General features: G+C 41.9%; 1 protein-coding gene across 2 annotated transcripts in view; it reads left to right on the top strand.

Annotated features, from left to right (window-relative positions):
- LOC118807863 (methyl-CpG-binding domain protein 5-like) overlaps positions 1–22,309 on the top strand; it is a 58,431-nt gene that overhangs the window by 17,788 nt on the left and 18,334 nt on the right. Inside the window, exon 5 of one of the 2 annotated variants that reach the window (XM_036570010.1) lies at positions 87–2,423. In XM_036570010.1, the coding sequence (XP_036425903.1) occupies positions 87–2,423 (2,337 nt within the window). Of the gene's footprint in view, positions 1–83; positions 2,424–22,309 lie in introns of both variants that reach the window. The other variant, XM_036570012.1, reaches the window with a different exon arrangement.

The following is a 22,309-nucleotide window of genomic DNA, read 5'->3' as shown; positions in this document are numbered from 1 at the left end:
TAAACTGCTTTTTAGCATGGGTCTGTGTTAAACCGTTACACTCTTATAATTATGCTTTTTTGTTGTTGTTTTTGCTTCCCAAGCAGGTGCCACCTCTATGGCCCCTACCATCCAGCGATCTGCAACCCCTCGAGCAATAAGGAATAAGTCCCATGATGGGCTGCCCAATTCAGCGCTGCCTGACTGCAAGAACCCATTCAAGATGATGATGGCAGCAGGTCAACGGCACTACTCCGCGGATATGAGTGGTTCTCAGCAGCCGGAGCATTATTCCGGCTACCCTCGACAAAGATTGGGCAGCAGTGAGCCAGGGCCTAAGTCCCCCTACCGCAGCGGGCCTGGAGGCATGCTTAGCCCTTCCTCAGGCTCACAGGTCTACGGGGATGGCTCTCTGTCCCCAAGAACTGACCCTTTGGGCAGTCCGGATGGATTTGCACGAAGCAATGCCTGCGGCCTCCAGGGGGCTGGCAGCCCCAGCCCAATTCATGGCAACAGCAGGATACCCCTTTCCCCTCCTGGTATCATGATCCATGGTTCTCCTGTCACTCAGCTGTCCTGTGCTATGGCTGGAAGGACTAACACGCCTCTCTCTCCCCCAGTCCCCAACAAAAGCCCCATCATGAAAAAGCCACATTGTAATGTCAACTACCAACCTAGCATGGAAATGACCAGAGCAGTATTTCATCACAAGGCCCAGTCTGCATCTCATCCTGTTCCTCCCTCTGCTATTCCCCCTTTATGTGCTCTCCAGAAAAAACAGTTGACCTCAGAGAAGGACCCTCTGGGAATCCTGGACCCTATACCAAGTAAACCGGTCATTCAGAGTCCCATGACAAACCCAAGCCCATCCAACTTCCAGCCCAATGCCCACTCTCAGGTACCAATGATGAATGTAAACATCCCTCCTGCTATCGTCCCATTGCCAAGCAACCTTCCCTTACCAACGGTGAAACCTGGGCCGGTTGGCCACGGTGGGCACATGCAGAGGACTCAGCATGGAGCAGCCACATCCATCTCCCCCTCACCCGTTACATCCCCTGTTCACATGTCTGGGCCTGCACTTGGCCGCATGGAGGCCTCTCCACAGCGATCCCGCTCCTCTTCCACCTCCTCAGACCACGGGAGCTTTGCCATGCCCTCAGGGCCCCAGGCCCCTTGTGGCAGCATGAAGGTTCCACCACGGTCACCCAGATCCTCCATGGGTTCACCCAGACCTGCCTTGCCTTCCAGCCCCTCTGCCAAGCCCGACACACTCCACCAGTACAAAGACCCCAACCAGGTTCTGATGGGTAATGCGATCAGTAGTCAGCACAACCCCATGTTTCCTCCAGCCTCAGGCAGCAGTGCCCCCCAGAAGAACCACCCCGGACTCCTGGGCATGCCCCTCAACCAGATCCTCAACCAACACAATGCTGCCTCTTTCCCTGCCAGCAGTCTCCTTTCAGCAGCAGCCAAAGCACAGCTAGCAAATCAAAACAAATTAGGTGGTAGCAGTGGTGGGATGGGTGTCAGTGGTGCTGGTGTGAGTGTTGGTGCGGGAATGGGTGCTGGTGCTGGGGGCATGGGGAGTGGAGGCACTGGCATTGCCGGTGGTGGTGGTAACGGAAGTGGGGGCAGTGGGATGCCTTGCCCAGTTGGTGGTGGAAGTGGCAGTGGTGGTGGTAGCAGTGGTAGCAGGGCTGTTGAAGGGCCCAATACTTTAAATCCCATGCTGCCACCAAGTTCCACCATGCTCATGCCCATGCCCGAGGGCCAGAGTGGACGTGCAGCCTTGCGGGACAAGCTCATGGCCCAGCAGCGTGACCCTCTACGGAAGCGCAAACAGCCGCTCAACAGTGGCAGTCACGACAACATGGTCTACAGTATGCTAAAACCAGACATGGCTGGCCCCAGGCCACCATGCCCTCCCTCGGAGCAGATGAGGAAAGTGCCCCGGCTTGGAGGTCTACCTCCAAACACATCCATGGCCCAGCTGCTCCAGTCAATGAGCAACCAGAGCTCTCACATGGTCAGGGGCAGTCGGCCACTTCCTGCAGGCCCCGGTCAAATGCACTTTGGTGAGGGTGCATTGCCCCCTGGAGTTGCCCAACAAAGCATGCAGTTACAGCAGCGACTACACGGCCAAGCAGACTCAATGCACTGTCCTGGCTTGGAGCCTGGTACTCAAGGTCCTCATACACAGTTCCCAGGGATGATGAACCAGATGCAAGCCCCAGCTATGGGGAACTGTGCACCTTTGGGCCAAAGTGGACAGGTTCCCCTCAGACACCCAGCCATGGGACACCCGAGCACTCACCCACAGCAAATGTCTCACTTACATCAACAGCAGCAAGGCCATCCTCATGGGCACATCCGGCCAAATATGTCCTGTATGGTACCCAGTAGCAGTGATGGTAGCTGTACCCAAGCCATGTCTGACACAGGTAAGAATCTGCGGAAGTATATACGGACGTTTCTTTGCATTTGACAATGTCAAAGAAATCTGATGTTTCTTTTGTTTGACCTTTTCAAATAATTATTTTAAACATTTGTTCAGTAAAGTCTTGCTGTCACGCGGCCTTTATGTTTATGCACTTGTTCTCACCCAGCAGTTATCACCTGTCTAGATTTACATTAGTCATTAAAGGTTGCTTTTGTGGTGGTGTTTTAAAGAACATTGTGATAAAGACTTACTGTGTGAATTATAGAGTACACTCTATAGCTGGACTGCTTTGCTTTGATTATCAGATATTTGTGATAATGTCGGATAAGAAATCAACTTCCTTAAGAATGGAGAAAGGATAATAAAATGTAATGATTGTGGTATCAAAATAAGAGTGAAGTTTAGAAAGTAGCTGTATAGTAAAAAATGATATTGTCTGTTTTGAATGTTTCAACCTCCTTTTTTTTCTATTAAAAGGTTGTACTGTATATTTTCTTACTGAAGGATTTTAGCATTCCCCCAGATTATTTTTTTGTTTGTTTCAGGTCAGATGGTACACCCTTCGAGGATACCAGTGTTGTCTTGCATATGTGGTGTCAAATGCGTGGGGCCAGATTAGTCTTATTGTAAACTGTTGTTGTTGTTGTTGTTGTTGCTAGTAGTAGAAACAGTAGTATAATCAGTACGGGTGTAACGGTACAAAGAAATTATGTGAAAGTTACAGTTTGTTCCACCTAGTGTTGTATAGTCCCCCCTCTCACCCCAAGGTAGGTGGTACAGCCTGTAGTGTGTGTCATTTGCACATGACATGGAAAGTCACTAACGTTAACTGTTAAAATGTGTACAGTGATTGTTCAACTGTAGTTGCAGTTTTGCAGTTAGGAGCAGAGGAAACAGACAAATATTAAGGCTTTGTGCTGAATCTCTTTAAGGCACAGAAATACTGTAAGCTGTGGATTTGGTTAAGTCTTGTTTCATTTGTTTAATTTCAGTTTGTGGGGTTTTTTTGTTTTCAGTCTCTTTGGTCCCTCTATTTTTGTTTGTCTCAATAGCTGCTTTCCTCACCTTTCGTTCACTGTTCAAACACCTCAAACCCATGATGGTACCGTTATACTCGTAATAATTAAGATTATTGTTCATACATCAAAATGATATTTTTCATGTTCTATGCACATTTTGACATTTTGAAGTGCTAATGCAATTGATTTTATTGATTTATAATTTTCAGTTAATTTATATCTGAAGAATTAATATGTGACTGAATGCATTACAGTTTCATACTTGGCCAAAAATAATTTTGCACAGGCCTATATTTCTAGAGAAATCTATAAGATTTTAATAGATCCACAAACTGATTTAAAACAATACTAATTACTGTTCGTACTGTCAAGTCTCTAAGAAAGCCCAAATAGATCTGCATTTGATTATTGTGGCTTAAAGAATACTATAGAAACGTTGCTTATGTTTGGGAACATTGAGAAGGGGGTGCATTTTTGGTTTTGGTGTCCATAAAATGATGCAGCGCTTGAGTTTCACACTGCATTTAAATAAACCAACCAAACGAATATTTCAATTGACAGAAAAAAAAACTAGACACTTAAAAACTAGAGCTGGCTGCTGCTCCTCCGGCACAAGCCAGCTTGACTCGGCCACACACTGCTATATAACACCGCTGTATCGCGCTGCTATATCAAGGATTACGTGTTATTTCTAAATTATCTAAATGATCTGAATCTGTATCTAAGTTTAGTGCATCTTTAGATCTGAAAATAGGTTGGCAAGGTTAGTAAGTACAGAGCAAACGGCATATATAATGGTGAATGAAATGCTGGACTTTCTTAATGTACTAACAGACTGGAAAGTAATCTGTTCAGCAATTAACTATGAACTTGATTTGGCCATCAACACAGTGTCTTGGGAATTAACTCAATTCACAGTAAGAAATCTTATATTTTGCATTGAAGGCTGTTTTAACTGGGGAATATCCCCGGTGAAGGCTTTAGGGTCGTGATCTCCCGGTAACAGGTCTGAGGTGCTGTTGTGCTGTATGTTTTTTGGATTCAGCTTTCCTGAATCAACTCTTAAGGTAATTATTGAGCCTGCAGGTGTTTTAGAGCAGGGAAAACACACAGATATGCAGTGCATAAGGTCCTTAGAACTGGGCTTGAGAACCACTGCACCAGGACACAGTGGCAGAATGGAGACAACTACCAACATCACTGGAGTTAAAGTTCTTCTGACTGTTGAACCACCATCGCTATGGAATGATTCTGAATTCCTTTTTTAGTCTTTTTTTACGCTGCATTTGCATATCTGGGTCTCTCTCCATCAGCTTCCTAACAATCAGATCAAGGACTGATGAGTCATTTGGGTAACCAGTTGCCGTGGTGAAAACATTCTCAAAGCCGAGCGCAGCTTCTTGAAGCTATGAGAGATTGCGCAATCAAGCTGTGGGAAGATATAAATGAGGATTTATTGTTGATGTAAGAGATGAGTGTTTGGAGATAACGCAGTTAATGCTAATGGTCATGCATTCTTTGAGAGTATTAGCATTTTGCTGACTGCCCACGTCCTCCATGGTTTCCCCCACACTTGCCATGCCTTCATTTCTCTTCTTTAAACACATCTGAGCCAGTTCTAAAATTAGACAACAACAGTAAAGATCAGGCAGATATAAAAATGTATGTTGGTGAGATGAGTATTGGTGAGAGGTATGATATGGATGTGAATGATAACATGGATATGGATCATATAGATTTAAGTGGCTATTATGAAAAATGACCCCAGCAAAATCACATACAGCCCCACCCCCCAGAAAAATTAACTGTGGACAGCTTAAGCCGTCCTTTTAAGTTCACCCATAAGCAGAACACCCCATTTAAACATTCAGACTGTTTATAGTGTTGTTACTGTACAGTAGGCATGTCAAAAGCATTATTACTTTGTCAAGCCAAAAGATAAGATAATCCTTTATTAGTCCCACAACAGGGAAATTCACAAGCTGCTGCAGCAGGATGGCTCCTCGCGGCGCCATCTTGAGGACAAACAGAATCGGTTTTTAAAAATCGCGACGATCTTTCAAAAAGATGTGAAAAATTTATATTCCACGCCTGAATGGCCAAATAAATGCAATCCACCCATTTTTATATTTTAGAGGAGCTCACCGATAGGTGGCGCTGATAGAATCAGCTCAGTGCTACACGCTACAGAGAACATACTTGATTTCGATTTTCAGTTTAACTCCAGTCAGTTGATTTTGCGCTCCTAAATGTCCTCTAAATGGGTGTCGTTTCATTATTGCTTCTCTGGAACCAAGCCTGTACTGTGGTGTATGGCACGTTTGGGCATGTTTAGCTTAGCAAAAGGACTACAGCCACTAACACCACGGAATAAGATTTTGGCTTTCTGTCACTCCAGCACCAGTCACTCGACTCGACTTTGGTTCTCACAGACATTAATTTAATCTACGCTCATTAATTTCATCTGTACAATCATCAACACAATTGTTTCAGAACAGCAGTTAGTCAGGATCAAACCTGTACTGTGGTGTGTTTTGGACTGTAGCCTGCTTGCCAATTGCTTGTTAAGTTAGCTGATAAGTCTGCCGATCCAAACACTACAGAACATTTAATTTCGCCTTTCTGTCTGTTAACCACCAGATGTTCAATTTCACTTTGTCAGATTTTAATTATTGTCATGTCATGTAAACTCGGTGCTTTAATGAGCCAGAATCAAACATATTCTGTGGGCAGAGCTGTTATCATGCTAGTAAAGCTAATGCTAACCAGCCCCTGTCTCTGAGTTAGTTGCACCGTTTTAACATTTAGCAGTTGTTAGATGGCTTAAGATTTATTGAAATAGCTTGAAAATCCACCCCTTGGTAATACAGAATGCCACGATAATAGGTGTAGACTGTTTGAAGGTATAACCACCAGCCCTAGGAGGAGTTTTTCGGTATTCTGGCAAGCACACCAGAAAATCAACACGGTGAATAGTACTGCTGCTGCCCCAGCACCACGACAGCCATTGTACATCAAATGAAAAAGACCTTCAGGAGTGGTTTGGAGTTTTTATCCAAAATTAGAAACACACATTGCCTTCATTTTTTGTTTAAAAATGCAGTTCATCATATTGCATATGTTGCTGAGTTGCTGAGTTGCACATACCAAACAAACCTAAACCAGCCAGTCTGTCTTTCTGTAGACATTATAAAGACAACTGCTAATGTTACTGTGTTGGTAGTGTAAGAATGTTAAGGCTGTGGCTTTAAGCTTACTGGTTTAGCATTTGAATAACTAGTTGTGGGTTTTAATTATATAGTTTCTAAATAAAGGATTGTGCTTAATGTCAGTTTTGTTGTGGTATCAAGTTGGTATTGTGATAAACGAGTGAGTATTAGTCGATATGTAGGCTAACAATATTTTTGAATTCTCTAAAATAAAATCTGTAACAGCATCTTATAAATATCTTCTGGTTGCTGCTGAGGATATCATTGTAGATTGGTTGTTTCTAGTAGATACTGCAGGTTGTTTTCGATGTTTCGACGACTGCATGGGTTTTTTTCAATGCCTGCCGTACTGGGTGCTGCCATTGTTGTGAAATTAAGTGATTAATTAAATAAAACATAGTGGCATTTTCCCATTAAGCTGTCTGCCAATGAGAAGCATGTTATCTGTTTTGACACCATGTATGTCTGTGATTATGTCTTTGATCTAATACACGAGAAAAAGTGATGATGTAATTGTTGTTTATTGTATTATTTTTGGTTTGTCTTGCATTTATCATCAGTAAAAAAATTATGGCTGGTTTTGATATCATAAGAGAGTAGATCAGTAACTTTGTTGAGATTAACATTAGTCTTTATTTCTGCTTGCAGCATAAATAGGCCTTTCTCAAATTCTGACACTGGTTATTTTAACTATTTTATTCAAAAAACGTGAGACCGTCTGTGCCTTTCTGGATGTAAGGATTTAGCGCACAGTTAGACGTTTGGTTTTAATACTAAAATAATTATTTCTGTTTAGCCTTGAGTCACAGCAGCATCTTAGCGCTGCAAGGCTTTATGCATATGTAATGTGCAGTTGCAAGAACTTGCACTAAAGATTAGCTTTTCAGATAAAGCTCTGTGAAAGACCACCGCATACAGCAAATATGTTTTGAGGCCCAAGCAGCTGCACTCCGTGTGCACTACTACACTGTGTGATGTAGCATTTCATCTCTTCCCGTTTAGCAGGAGCGAACCGCCGTCCTCCATTTCAAACTTTAGAGGAACATGTAGGTTTGCGCTTGTACGCAAATGAGGGGAAATTAAATCATGTCCTTGGGTACCACCCAGCAAAGCTTTTAACTCATTGCATGACTCATAGGAATCTAATGTGCCACGCTACGGTGACGAAGCACACAAGTGAGGAGCAGTGTGCAATATAGGAACGCCAGGTAGCCTTACTGATGTTGAACAGCTGTATTTTGGTTGCCGTTCTAATACAGAAGTTCCAGCGTAATTTAGAAAACCATTTAAATAACATTTAACAAAATAGTCTGATAAAAAATTTGCAATTTTCCCAAAATGTAGTCAATCAGCCGAGACATTTGGCATCGTTTTTAGTTGTGCTTTGAAGCTATGAGGCTAATGTAGCTGAGAATATAAGCTTATACCCCTAGTATTAGCATTAGCAACTACTAGTAGAGTTGCCTCAAAAGTACAGACAAAATGCACTCTTCACACTCTCAGAAATAAAGGTAGTAAACTGTCACTGGGGCAGTACCCCTCTTGTCACTGGGGTGGTCCCCTCAAGGGTACATTTTAGTACCTTTAGTCAGAGAACATAACTGTACCATAATTCATTGAAATGGTATTTTCTAAGTAGTACTGACTCCACACACCCCATCTCGACTCCAGGCTTTTTATTTTATTGTTCTGTTTAAAACATTTAGGTTATGAAAATAATATACAAATATGTACTTTAACCTGGAAAAACATATTTAAGGTACACAACTGGACCTTAAAACCACTGTTGTACCTTTTGAGGGAACATTTACATTATTTGTACCCTGATGAATGAAAAATGTACTTGCACAGAACCTTTATTTCTAACAGTGCTGAATAACAACTGCTACTGCTTTTAGCTGTACAGCATTATTTTCATATGTATGTCTATTTAAGATTATCTAATTTGTTTGACTATTTAGGCATACAGTGTATAAACTTATTACATTAGCCACATAGCTACAGCAAAAACTAAATTAGGACAACTTTAAACACCAAACATGTCTTGGCTGATCACATTTTAATTTTCACCATACTATAGTGTGTTTGAGATGTTTTTACGTGTTAGTTTTGGGTTATCTGTCTTCTACCATTTATTACACTCAGTTCATTTTGCTAAGGACTCTTACAGTGGAGGGCTGGGCTAGGTACCACTTAAGGCCTCAGCAGACTTCTTGCGAACTCCGCAACGACGACGCTACGCGACAGAGCCTCTGATTGGCAGTAAAAAAAGAGGCATGCCATGAAACAAAGATGGACAAATTTGAGGAGCTTCAGCTTTGGCAGATACTCTATTTCACTGTGAAACGCACAATTGCTATATAAACAATGAATACCTCCTAAATGTATGATGTTAAGTCTGTTATTCAGTAGTACTAACGAGTACTAAGCACCAAAACATACAGGTTATCTTATACGTCACCATAGTTCGAACGGTGAAAGAATCGTTTTTTCAGCAGTCATGAAACTTTGCATAAAATGTCACAGCGTCATGAGGAGCATCCGCGACAGGCTACACGAAACCACAGAAAGTATGCGAGCTTGTAAGCTTGCGAAGGTGCTTTCGGCTTCGCACAACCCTCAAGAATTTCGTTTCGCTAAAAGTACGCTGAGGCCTTTGGGGGGAAAGGTTTTTGAGCATTAAGCTGAGAGATTTAGACGTAAGCTAGGAAGTGAACAGGCTGTTAGTAAAGAGAAACTCTACTTATGTAGGGGTTGCTGTGACGTACAACAGCTGAGAACTAAGCACCGCTACTTGTGCGAAAGCTGTGTCTCTTTTAATAGCAGTGAACACTACATTACTTCCAATTAAAGTTTTGTTAGAACGGTATCTGCAGTCGAGCTGTGTTGTACTAGAAAGAGAGAAAAATCCAGCAGAGCCAGTGGGAAAGCAGAGCAGGTGAAGAGAAGACAGAACGTGACAAGGTGACGCCAGGACATTGAAGAAAGGACAGCAGGAGGAGCGAGGCAGGCAGATAAACATAGAAATGGGTTACTGTGGGTTACATTTTGCAGCTGGCAGCTGTCAATCAGTGGGCTACGTCCAAGCAAATCTCCCCACAGGAGAGCCCAGAAGACTGTCTTCCAAAAACCCAGGAAGACGAAGCGTTAGATCAGCTAGTCAGCAGTACAGTGTGCTTTGTTTTGTTTTGCTTTTTATTATAACTTATTTATGTTTATTACCCTAATGAAATTAATTTAAAACACATTTTTGGTATTGATTGAAATCCATAATTCATTGAGTGTCATTTTTCAGTTACTTTGTCTGATAGTTGGTCCTAGTGCTGGGCAGTATTGTCAGTACACTGTATGTGCAAAAATTTGTAGACACCTGCTCATCAAGGCTATTAATAGGGAGTTCTCTCTGCTGCAGTAATAGCCTGTACTTCTGGGAGGCTTTACACTAGATGTCGGATCATTGCTGTGAGGATTTGATTGCATTCAGACACCAGAGCATTGGTGAGGTCAGGTACCGATGTTGGATGATTAGTTCTGGGTCACAAACACCACTCCAAGGCGCAATCCCATTTCTTCTTTTTACCCCTACCCCTTGTTTTCGACTATGAAATGGGACAACCTCAAATTAAAAACAAAAAAAAAAACCAAAACATTACTTCATTAACAGGCTACTAGCGGTGCTCTGTAGGCAACCTGACCCGTGTTCAGTGACATTTAGGGCATCATATGCCTTCAAAGAGGGGATATAAGACAATTATTTATTATTGCCCACTGCTAATTATTTGCTGATATGAAGCTGAAGGCAGCTATTCGCCAGCTTCTTGTTCAAATTGTCCCATTCCACCTTAAATGGTGCAGCAGTAACATTCAGGCGCTTCATGCGTCAGAACTGCTGGACTATTTAAGATGGAACGGGGAAGTTAGCTAGCTAGCTACCGAGACATTAGCATGCTGTTAGCGATTTCTTTTTTTTATGCTTGTTACAAAGAAAATGACCATAATACATTGAACTGAAATTATATTAAGGTAATACAGTGGTTATCGTAATTTTTTAATGGAGAAAATTCTCACATTTGTGGGTTTCTTTGGTCTCTTGATCAGCCATTTGCCAGTTTTTCTTTTTTTCTCACAACACTCTTTGGAGTGTGCTTCTGAAAAACAACAAAAATCAACAAAAATTGGGATGCCCTAACCCTAGACCCTAAACCCTAGACACAAAACAGAGGGCTAAGTGGTGGGGGCGAGGGGTGAAATGGGATTGAGCCCAACACCAGAGAGCAGCCACTCCACAGCACTGCACAGCGCAGTGTGGGGTGGGGGGCTGTATACCCCTCTAGCTGACGCTTTGCGTTGGGCATGGTGACCTTAGGCTCATGTGTGGCTGCTGTAGAGCGTCCCATTCTGTTGGCAGTGCTTTTCTATGGAGGTTATACAAGCTGTGCATGCACAATTGAAATGTGTGTCAGCCATGGGTAACTGAATTCACTCATCAGAAGGGGTGCCTGTGTGACCAAAAGCATCCAACGCACATCATCTCATGGTATTTGATAATATTTAAGTTTGCAGTTATAAAGTTAATGATTCCGTGTTCCTGAATACGAGTACTCCGTGCTAAAAGAATGCACAGACTTAACCTGGCGGAACTGTTTTGTTCTGCTCTCTTTTTTCTCTCTCGTAAAATTACACTAAAGGGAACCTTACAGTGTTGTAAACATTAACCAGACACCAGTTTTCCAGAAAGGAAATTTATTGTTCAGGGCTTATGGTTTTTGAACTGTTCTTTCTGAAGCTCTTGGTCAAAGACATACAGTTGAATGCAAAAGTTTTGGCACCACTTATCAAATGACATTTTGAACACAGGTTAACACATTGTATACAGAGAACACACTTCTGCGCATTTTAATGAACAACTACTGTTTATTTGCTGAATTTAACATATGAGGGTGAAAACGTGGCCTGTATACAAAGTAATGGTACATTTTATATGTTTTTTTTTTTTTTCCAATATGACAACTTTGGCAAATAAACAGAAGTTGTGCACTAAAATTAGGAGAGAAATGCCATATTTAAGTCTGGGGTAGGCAAAGAGGGAGTTGTAAAATATTTTTAACCCCAAAAAAGGGTCGCACTGTGAAAAAGGTTAAGGAACCCTGCTGTAGAGGATATGTTAACTTATTTTCACTTAGACAACAAAACATGGGGGTGTTTTACACCTGTACATTGCTGTCAGTTGTTTGATCTTGGATACCATGTGTAAAGTGGACAAAATAGAATTTAAAACTCACTTCATGGCAATGGATGTTGGGCTGGGTAATATGGGTTACAATGTAGGACAAGATATTTTCAGGCTTTTGTCGATAAATATACATCTTAATATTCATGCGTTCTTTCTGAAATTGCTTTAAAGAGTGATTTTCCAATTGGAAGAACCATCATTTGGATCAAATGGCCTATGAATGCAGTAAGTTTTGGAAGTAAACAGATTGTAGCCAAGTAAATTCAGAATCGATCCCCACCCCCATCCCCATCTCGGGACCTTTTTAGCTGACACACTTATCCAGAGCAGCCTAACATGGTAGACAAATGCAGTGTGATGAGTCTTACCTGTGTTCTCCCATGAACGGAGAATCGAACCCTGTTCTTCTGTGTTCAGGGTGCTGTTTTATCCACGGCTGCTGTACAAGTTAAGCTACCGCTTAAAGTTTTGCTAATCAATGAGGCTTATCATGATCATGCTTGCGATCATGACTACGACAGTGTCTAGTCTAGGAACGTCTACTGTGTGAATAAAATGTGCATAATGATGCATGTTAAGATCACGGTGATGTTGCCAAATTTGTGTCGTTTACTGTAAATCGTGCACATCACTCCTTAAGCTATCAGCTTAAAAATTTATACTGTGCAACAGTCAGAGACCACTCTTCACTTAGTTTTCATAAAAAAAAAGGCCATTAAGTGCAAGTTATTCATTATTTAGGAGATATTTCTGAGGATATTAGATAAAAGATAATCCACTCGCATAACTAAAGGGAAAGTAAACAAGTAGGAGTTTCCAAAACCGAAAAAATATTTAAAGATAATGAGATGAGACTTCTAATGACTGGTCTTGGTAGACCAACAAAACTGTCCCCATTACAAAAGTAATTAAAGCTTCCATTTTTGAGAGAGAGGAGAAAATTACGTTTCAGTCTTGCTTCAGGTCTGAAAAAATCCACAGGTGTTTCCGTCCATCTTTCCGCTGTGAGAAAACGACATGGTGCTCCAGGTCTGAAACGATGTGTAGCTGTCAAGAAAAGGAAATACACAAAAAAGGAAAAACACTTGCAAATCAAACAAAGAACCTGTTCTCAGATTAATGGACTGGCCAGCCCAGAGTCCAGACCTCTAAGTCTAAGACTGAACTTTGGAAGTGTGCAGATTTCGAGTCTCCCGAAAGGAATTTTGAAAGCTGTAATAAAGGTGGGACACATTAAACACTGAAAATGTAATATTAGATTTAGTTGTTAAGGCCTCTTGTACTTAATAGTCTTGCATGACAGTAAGTTAAATTGATGGATCTCCGTCTCTGACTTTTGCACAGTACTGTGTATCACCTGTACCAGTAATGCCCATATACTGCCCAGCACTAGACTGTTCAGTCACACCCCAGGTGGTTACTAGGAATGGGTTATATGATACACATTTGAGTGCAATATGGTTGCTGTCAGTCGCTGATTTAATGGACCAAATGCACCAAAGAGGTGGTGCATGCTCATGTGGGATTGATTTTGAATAACTGAATAGGTTCTTCCAGCGCAGAGCCCATAAAGAATGTCAGACTAGGATTGCTGACCTGGGTTCAGGTCACCGGCTGCCGATGCTAATGTGTGTCCTCATGTGTTACACTGCACATACTCATCTAGAAACAGCTCTTGGAGATGTTTTGTGCCACTGTCCCAGAACAGTTGGGCGCTATTGCTTCATGTAAAGTGTGGATTTGTTTGTAACTTATTTCTGGTATAATTCCAGAGGAATGGCTGCTTGGCTGCTTTGGTGTCTGAGTGAACGTTTTAAACGGCGCTCATGATTCCAGATCTCACTATGCTACTGGCTTGAGATCTTTCTGCCTCTTTTTTTTGATGAGAACACACACACACACACACACACACACACACACACACACACACACACACACACACACACTCTCTTGACAGCCCTGCATAGCTTTGCTCCACACACCCCACCCCAATCCCCCCAGTCCTGTTAAATCACACTCCTCCTTTTTAAAGCTTGTATGTGTAAGTGTGTGTGTTGTGGGGTGGCGGGAAGGGGGGGATTGCTGTCTGAATCAAACCGCGGACAGCACCACCAATCATCCCACCACCGTTCCCATGGCAACCTCCCCGGCAACCACTAGCATCAGTAGATCATACATGCTGTCCGCACTGGGCGAGCCCTCGCTGACGGCCGTCACGGCAGAGACGAGTGGAGCCCAGCGGGCCACCTGACCCTGCTGCAGCTGCAGCTGTTCTCATTCTTATTCGCTCACTCCTTCACTCCACTGCAACTCCATCCTGCTACTGTACTGACTGCTGTACTGCTACCTGCATGCTCACTACACCACTCTACCAGAACATTTTACCGGAACGCTGCTGTCTAGCTGCCTGCATACTTCTTCACATTGCTTTGTCCTACTTTGCACCGTATGTGTCTCGCGGGGCCGGACGTGATCTCGTAACGAGAACGTCTGGGGCAGCCATGAGAAATTTTGGCCTGAATGTAGTGGGAACAAAGACTCATTAGGGGGGGAACAAACGGAGAGTGTGAAAATTTAAACCAGTTGTCACCAACCCTAATCATCCTCACCTGAACCATCTAATCGCTGCTTCCAGAAGTACTTGATTAGCTGAAGGAGAGGTTGGAGGTGAAACCTGCTGGAAGGTAGATCTTCAGGAGAAGGGTGGTGACCAGTCTGATGCATCATGAAGGCGGAGCTCAAAGTAGGGGCAGAGCCTTCCTTTTTCACTTTCATACTTAAAACAGCTGCAAAGCGCTAAAGGCTACCTGTGAGCTAAACAGGACAAGCTAAAAAGTTAAACATTATGTAGGAACTTCCTTTCATTTTAGTATAGTATATGGATGAATACCTTTAAAAAATACAGTATCTTTCCATTTTATATCAGATTTTGTCAGAAATCTGATCAAAACGTTTACATGCACTTAAGTAATCAGATAATGGGGAAACTCCAGGTCTACATGAGTCAGGCAGTAATCGGATTTCTGCTTTGCAACTAGCCAATAAACTTGTGACGTAAACGTAAACTCAAACTTCATGCCGCTGTTTTTTTTAAACATCGCACCACTTTACCTGAAAATATGAACATACATAATCTAGAAGATGAAGAATATTTAAATCCTTTATTTCGTGTTTGGTTTCTGCGCCGCTCCAAAAGTGTTTTGCTGCCATCTCGCGACATCCACCATCTGTTGCACAGACTGAGAAATCTGAAAGAAATCAGAGTAAGAGTTTACATGCACTGAAAAATCTGATTACTGAGTATCCAGCTCTCTTCGGAGTAGGTGTTTATATGACCATTTGAATAATCGGATAACTGCAGAAATCCGAAATTATGAGCAGATTATTGAGGGCATGCATACACACTCAGTGTTAGAAAGTCCTATAAATGGAGTTTAGCAGAGCTCAGCAGTGCATTTGTATAAATGTGATTTAAGCATTTACAAACTACAGTTTGGCACATTAGCTCCATGTGATTCCATTCATTTTGGACTTGCTCGGGAGCGCCCATTAAACTTCTGACAAACCTGGAAGGCATAACTGAGTGGCACTTCTCATTCTCTGGTAGGGGGAGATGGTGCTCTCATCAACATCATAGGCTAGGCTAGGCTAGTCTACTCTGCGTTCACAATACTGTATAGGATTTAATAAGTATAACTGTTACTGCTAAACAACATTATAGTTACACTTAGTATGTACATAGTATGGTGAAAACCGAATAGACTAGAAGACTAATATATTGAGTAGACTTCTATAACCACATTGTACTGCTTGTTATAACACCCTGCACTCTATTGCTCTACAAGGAGCAGTAATTATGACAATAATGAAAATCTTTAGAGGTCTGTTATAATTTTGTAGTTTTCGTAGTTTCTGCAATGTTTCACAGCATTTTAAGAGCAAATGCAGATAAATGACAAATTCAAGAAAAACCCTGAAGGAATGAGTGGAGAACCATAACAAATGCAGATGCTTCCAGACAGGTGTACTGCATGATACAGTTCAGCTATCAACATCCTGCCATGCTCTGTGGCACATATAAAAATGCTGAGCAGGCCAAGATGGGAAAAGGAAAAGCTCTAAGGATGGCAGGAGCTTCAGCTACAAACACTGAGTGGTCAAAAATATTCACAAGTGATCTTCTTGCATTGGTGCAATATGTAGGAATAAACAGGAGAGCAAAAAAAAGTGTATATTCATAAGCATTAACAAACAAATGTTTTGAATACCAAATTAGCAGGGAGGAACATATTCCGACAAATTAATAAAATTAGCTTTTTGTTGTGAAGCCATTGTTGGCAGTTGCAACTTGGAGACATCTAAGGTAAGATATAATTAGCTATTTGCAGCATTGTGGTTCGATTATGTCCTATTTATCTCGGCAGACCGTCTTCAGTTCCCTGAGGGTCACTTAGAATTTCAAAATACTCCATTAATTTTCAATGGGATTCAATCTGGAGATTGGCTAGGCATTGCAAGCACTTTCACCTTTTTTTAGAAACCAGTCTTAATGTATTTTGGCTGTATGTTTGGGTTCATTGTCTCGTTGAAACGTCCAGTTTCTTGGCAGAGGAGATTAAATTCTCCTCTAATATCTCCCAGCACATCGCTTCATTCATGTTTCCTTCAATGACATGTAATACCCCAGTACTATCTGCAGAGAAGCAGCCCCATATCATGATGCTCCCACTGTTACCGTATTTCACTGTGGTTATGGTGATCTTGGGATCATACCTGCAACCCTTCTTTCTCCAAGCCTGATCAGCTGCGTAAGAGTTTGACTCCACACACCCCGTCTCGCCTCCAGGCTTTTTATTTTATTGTTCTGTTTTAAAACATTCGGTTATGAAAAGGTACAAATACATACTTTTCACCTGGAAGAACTTATTTAAGGTTAACAGTTAACCTTAAAATCACTGTTGTACCTTTGAGGGAACCTTGAAGAATGAAAACTGTACCTGCACAGAACCTGTATTTCTAACAGTGTAGTTACTGACAGGGATGTTTGTCTTTGTTTATTAGAAAACAATAATTATAATATTAAAAATGCTCTCCCTGAAAACTTTAGAAAGCCCTTTTCACTTTGCTGTTTGGCCCATGATATGTTCCCAAACCTTGAAGACGTCTCTCATAATGACACCAGGTATATTTTGCACAAGAAAAATATGTAGCACTTGATTTATTTTTATTTTGAACCTCTGTGTTGAATGATTCCCTCCTCATCCATTTCGTTTTTAAGCCAGTCATTAAACACAGTTTTGTTGTTCATATTCATAAGTACAAAGTCACAAGACTTGTGTGTAAATTTGAAGTGAGCTACATGTACTAGAAGTATATTAAATAACAAAAACAGTGTCTGAATACTTGTTTTCCCTCATTCTGTCCCATACTTTACTACATTATGCAATTCCTCACCATATAATGCACAGCGTACTGTATTGGAATATATTGCTTTCGAATATATGACTAAATATCCCCCACTTTACTACACTACACAGTTTCTTACCGTGCAGTACGTACTGGCGAGATGTGCAGTTCCTCTCATCGGCTGTGTCTTCCCTCCGTAGCTCTTCGGACTGCTGTCGCTACCGTTCACTCTCATATATAGAGCCTGGTGGGCCACTGGACTGCTTTGATGCATCTGTCTTACACACACACACACAGTGTGAATTGCAGCCTCTCCTCCCACAGAGATGTGGTGAGTGGGTGTCATATACATGCGCACATACACACAGTGTACTGCAGCTTTCGCTCCAACAGGAATAGATATGTGGCAGTTGTTGGCCACATATACATGTTGAGGGAGGGTAGCTTATTCCACCCCACCCCCAATGCTGAGTGGGTGTGCGCTAGGCACTGGAGTTGATGTTGAGTCATCCACACGCTGAAAGAAATACTGGAAACGCAGCACAAGGCCTAGTTCCCCCCACCCCCCCTTTCCTTTGCACTCGTGATATTGTAAATGTTGGTTATAGGCATAAGACGTTTAACAGTTTTGATAATATAATGCAGTGTGAAATCTGATCATTAGGGCTGGGTGGTAGAACAGTTATGAGGAATACCACAGTATTTCAAAATGATGACAGGATTTCAAAAATGATGTGTCAATTTTGTGCTCCGCATCTGAACAGCCAAATAAAAACATTCCACTCATTCATACATTAGGCTATGTTCGCATTACCAGGCTGAAGTGGCACAAATCAGATTTTTTTGGCCTAAAGTGACTCTGATGTTTTCAGGGCTGTGTGGACACACAAATCTGATCTTTTCAAAATCCAACCTGAGTCACTTTCATATGTGGTCCTAGATCGGATACGTATCCGATTCGTGGCCATGCGACCTTAATGTGACGCTCAGATCGGAATTCATTAAATTTTTTTACACTGTGTGTGTGCCATCATTCAGCGTTACCATGGCAGCAGCACCAAACGAAAGTTAAAGCCTGTAAAAGGTGGAAAAGCAGCTCATCTCACCTTTTTCGCCTTCGTCTCGCTCTAATAATGAAGCTGAGAGCTGATCAGAGTTAATTATCTTCTCAGGGAAGCTCGTTCTGCTCGTTAGTCTGTTTGCTGATGATGCACGATTCATTCACGTGATGTTACTGAGTAGGATGTGCGCATTTCAGGTCTTTTCAGGACGCCGGTTCGTTCACATTAATGACAGATTTTAATCACTTACCTAAACGAGTGTGAACCATCCTGTCAGAGAGATCAGATTTGAGCGAAAAATCGTATTTGAACAATGAGACTTGTAATGTGCATGTAGCTTTAGAGGGGCTCTCTGGACGTGTGGGAGCTCACCAATAGGTGGCACTAATGGAAAGAGGAAAAATAAGCCAGGATAAACCACAGGAAGCGTTGTATTAGCTTAGCGATGGCTGACGCTACACACAGCATGCGTTACATTTCAGCTTTCATTCTAACACCAGTTACTCGACTTCACTCTCAGATCCTCTGTCCTCTAAACAGGTGTCATTTTATCATCACTTAGCTGAAACCAAGCCTGTGCTGTGGTGTGAGGTATGTTTGGCCTGCTGACGAAGGTATCGTTAGCTTAGCCAAAATGCTACAGCCCCAAACACCACAGAAAATGTTCAGTTTTGGGTTTTGTCACTTCAGCACCAATCAATTGACTTTTGCTCTCTCAGACATTATATTTCTATCATCTATACTTATTTTAGCAGAGCAGCAGTCAGAATCAAACCTGTACTGTAGTGTGTGGCACTGTTTGGGTATGTAGCGTGCTCGCTAAGCTAACGTTGCGTTGGCCAATCAGGCTACAGATTCAGACACCGCAGAACAGGTTCAGTTTTGTATTTTTGTCCCTTCCCCAGTTGCTCAACATCATATCCTCAGATTTGTTATTTATTCATTATCATCTGAACTTGTGTTGAATGATGGCTTAAAAAATCATGCACTGCATTCACTTATTTTGTAGCTATGTATGCAGACAGAACTTTCTGATTAACGCAGGACAAAATGGCACAAAAGCAGCCCACCAATAAAACCACCTTTTTAAAAGGTCATAGTGGAAGTAAATAGCCTACAGCTACAGTCACGTACCATGTATATGCTTATATAATTATGCTACTAACAGTAAACAGAATTTCATAGTTATTTAAACTAAACCGTAGTCGATTTTTGATGATATAAAGAAATATCAGCCTAAAGTAAAATGAATGCGTTGCGGCAATAAGCCATGATCGGCCATGCTGTGGTTTTATCATGCTTAAGTTGTGTTCTTAGGCACGGCAGAAGCAACAAACCCAGTACATTATCCTACGTACAAGCAAACACTCCTTGATATACCAACAGCTTCAGAAATTGCGGAGCCCTTTACATTATATAACCGTTAACTGACAGATAGATAAATGTTTGATCAATTCTTTCGGTTAACAAGTTCATTTAATATCAGATAAACAACATTTAAATATGTGGGTTACCAGGGAGACAAAGCCAAAAAGAAAAATGCCATGATGTTTCTTCTGACATGGCTGAAGTTGATAACTCTGGAACGGACACCGGTTTCAACAAATTCAGCCAGCACTGGAAATAAGTCCTCTTCATTGGTCAACAGCGCACGATTCCCAAGGCTAGCAAGTTTGGCCAGACACTGCCTGTGTATACCTGCCATATACCTGCAGAGCATTCGCTGGTCTGACTGTTAACATACTGCGTAATTGACTGACCTCTGCTCATGTGGATATGTTGGTATTTCTAAACAAAAACGATTAGGATGTTTTAAAGTAGCTGTAACTGACTCTTCTTTAAATGTCATGTTGCTTCTGTTGAGCATAACCTTAAACTGTAGCCTAAACAGTTTAAGATAACGGTTAGCCTGTGTAGTTATCAACGTGCAAAATACAGGGAGTCCTGGGGGGGGTCCAGGACCTCCTAGTTGACCTCTTGGACCCTCTAAATATCTCAATCAAATTCTGGGCTCCCTGAAAATACACTTACGACGTTATGCTGTCCGTCAGGGAAAAATAGTCACTCAAATACAAATTCAGGGAAAGGTCATTGTTTAGCTGCTTCACCCACAATCAGCGAGCTTCTGTCTTTGATATTCTTAGCTAACTAGTGATGCAGCATTGGTCTGCCTCAGGGTGGCGCTGTAGCACATTGGTTCACCCAGTGGGTCTTTCCCAACCTAGCAACTGTAACGATGCCTGGGATACCTTTAAAAACTTTACAATATGCCGTAGTACAGGGGTCTTCAATTAAAATTCATTAAGGTCCAGTTAGAGAAAATGTCCTCAAGAAAAGGTCCAGAATATCATAATGTCTAACTTGCATTATGATTCAGGCCATATACTGTACACTGAAGTAGCATAGTAGTTATATCAACATCTTATGTAGTCAACAACTGAATGTCAAACCAAATAAAGTACAATTCAGTAATATTTCAATAACATTTATTGTCAGTTTTCTCTTTTTAGAGCACGTCATGTGAAATAACTTCCCTCTGACTCACTTTCTTCTCCGAATGCTGTGTCTCGCCTCGTCCCCCTGTGTGAGCGTCACTCAGTCGAGTCTCAGTGCCCATCGTAATGCACAGATCTGATTGGCTGAGTAGCGTCACGTATGAAATTTACAATGCATGCGATTGGTCTGAGAGTCTCTCGGGCCACTAAAGCATTACTGTAAAGGCTAGAAAAGTTACGCCGATTAAAATAGGACCATGCCGTCGAAATTAAAGAATTCTCCATACTTTATCGGTTATAGGTCCAGGTCCACATAGGACAGCATCTGGATCCGGTGTCGGACCGCGGTCCACCTATTAGTGACCCCTGCCATAGCATTTTTGTAAATCTGAAAACTTGCCCAATTTCCCAAGAGATTTGGGATGAGCACATTTTGCTCAGTTTTCAAACAGAAAATAAAGGAGAAGAAGTGTAAGATCTCAGTTAATGTATGGAAGAGCGCATTACCAGACTAGAAAAGAGCTTTTCCAGAAGAAGAATCGTTGAATCAAATATTTTTTGCTACTGAAGCTAGCATCAGTAGCGAGTGAGTTAGCAGCCAGCCAACACTGGAGTAACCAGCCAACATGCCCCCGCCCCAAATACTAGCGGATATTTCACTCCCCCTAGTCCCATGACAGAGCGAAAAAGCTTAAAAGCTGTGAGCCTACCGACTTGTAGTGTCCTTGACTTTAGGGTTACCAGTTAGTGATTAATCACTGACCTATAACCATCAGTTATCAGTCAAAAGAATTTTCCAAAATTTGCATTCCTATCTGGAGATGCATGTTTTGTAAAGTGCTTTTTTAAATATTTTCAATTTATTTTAACAAAACTGCTGTAATAGCAAAACCAGTGTTCTCTTCAGTCTGCAATTTCATGACTGCAAGGTTTCATATCACCTTGTCTTTGTTTACATGAAGCATATCCTGAGTGGAGTATCTGCTTTTCTTAAGGCGTCTCTGTCTGGAAGAGAAATGGAGAAATTCCGACTTTCTTGATGTCGGTGTGATCAAACATGTCGAGCAGCAACTTGGCTTATAGCGGGACGTCATACATCAGCATTTGCTACCATGTGAGAGTAAACATCTTTAAGGCTGCGGTGTGTCTCACTCTTGAGCGTGTAAAAGCCCTCAGCTAAAAGCAATCAGATCTGATTCACTGCCCGCTCACCACAAGTCAGTCAGGCATCGTACCAAAATTAATGAGATTTTTAATTTTAGAGTTGTTCGTTAGAGCCTTTCATTTGGCTAATGTCAGGGTGAGAAATGATATTTGCTCAAGTCTACCACACAATACAGCCTGTCCCTCCGTGGCGTCCTGCTCTTTGAGACGTCAAAGCCTATTAAGACGGCCGCCGTAATGCTGAGTCAGCGTTCTTTGTTATCAAGGGGATGGGAGGGAAAGTGCTGAGTCATGTGCACA

The sequence above is a fragment of the Colossoma macropomum genome, unplaced genomic scaffold, assembly GCF_904425465.1.
Source record: "Colossoma macropomum unplaced genomic scaffold, Colossoma_macropomum, whole genome shotgun sequence".
Taxonomy (NCBI): Eukaryota; Metazoa; Chordata; class Actinopteri; order Characiformes; family Serrasalmidae; genus Colossoma; species Colossoma macropomum.
The sequence above is the reverse complement of the archived record's forward strand: the minus strand, read 5'-3'. Positions and strand labels throughout refer to the sequence as shown.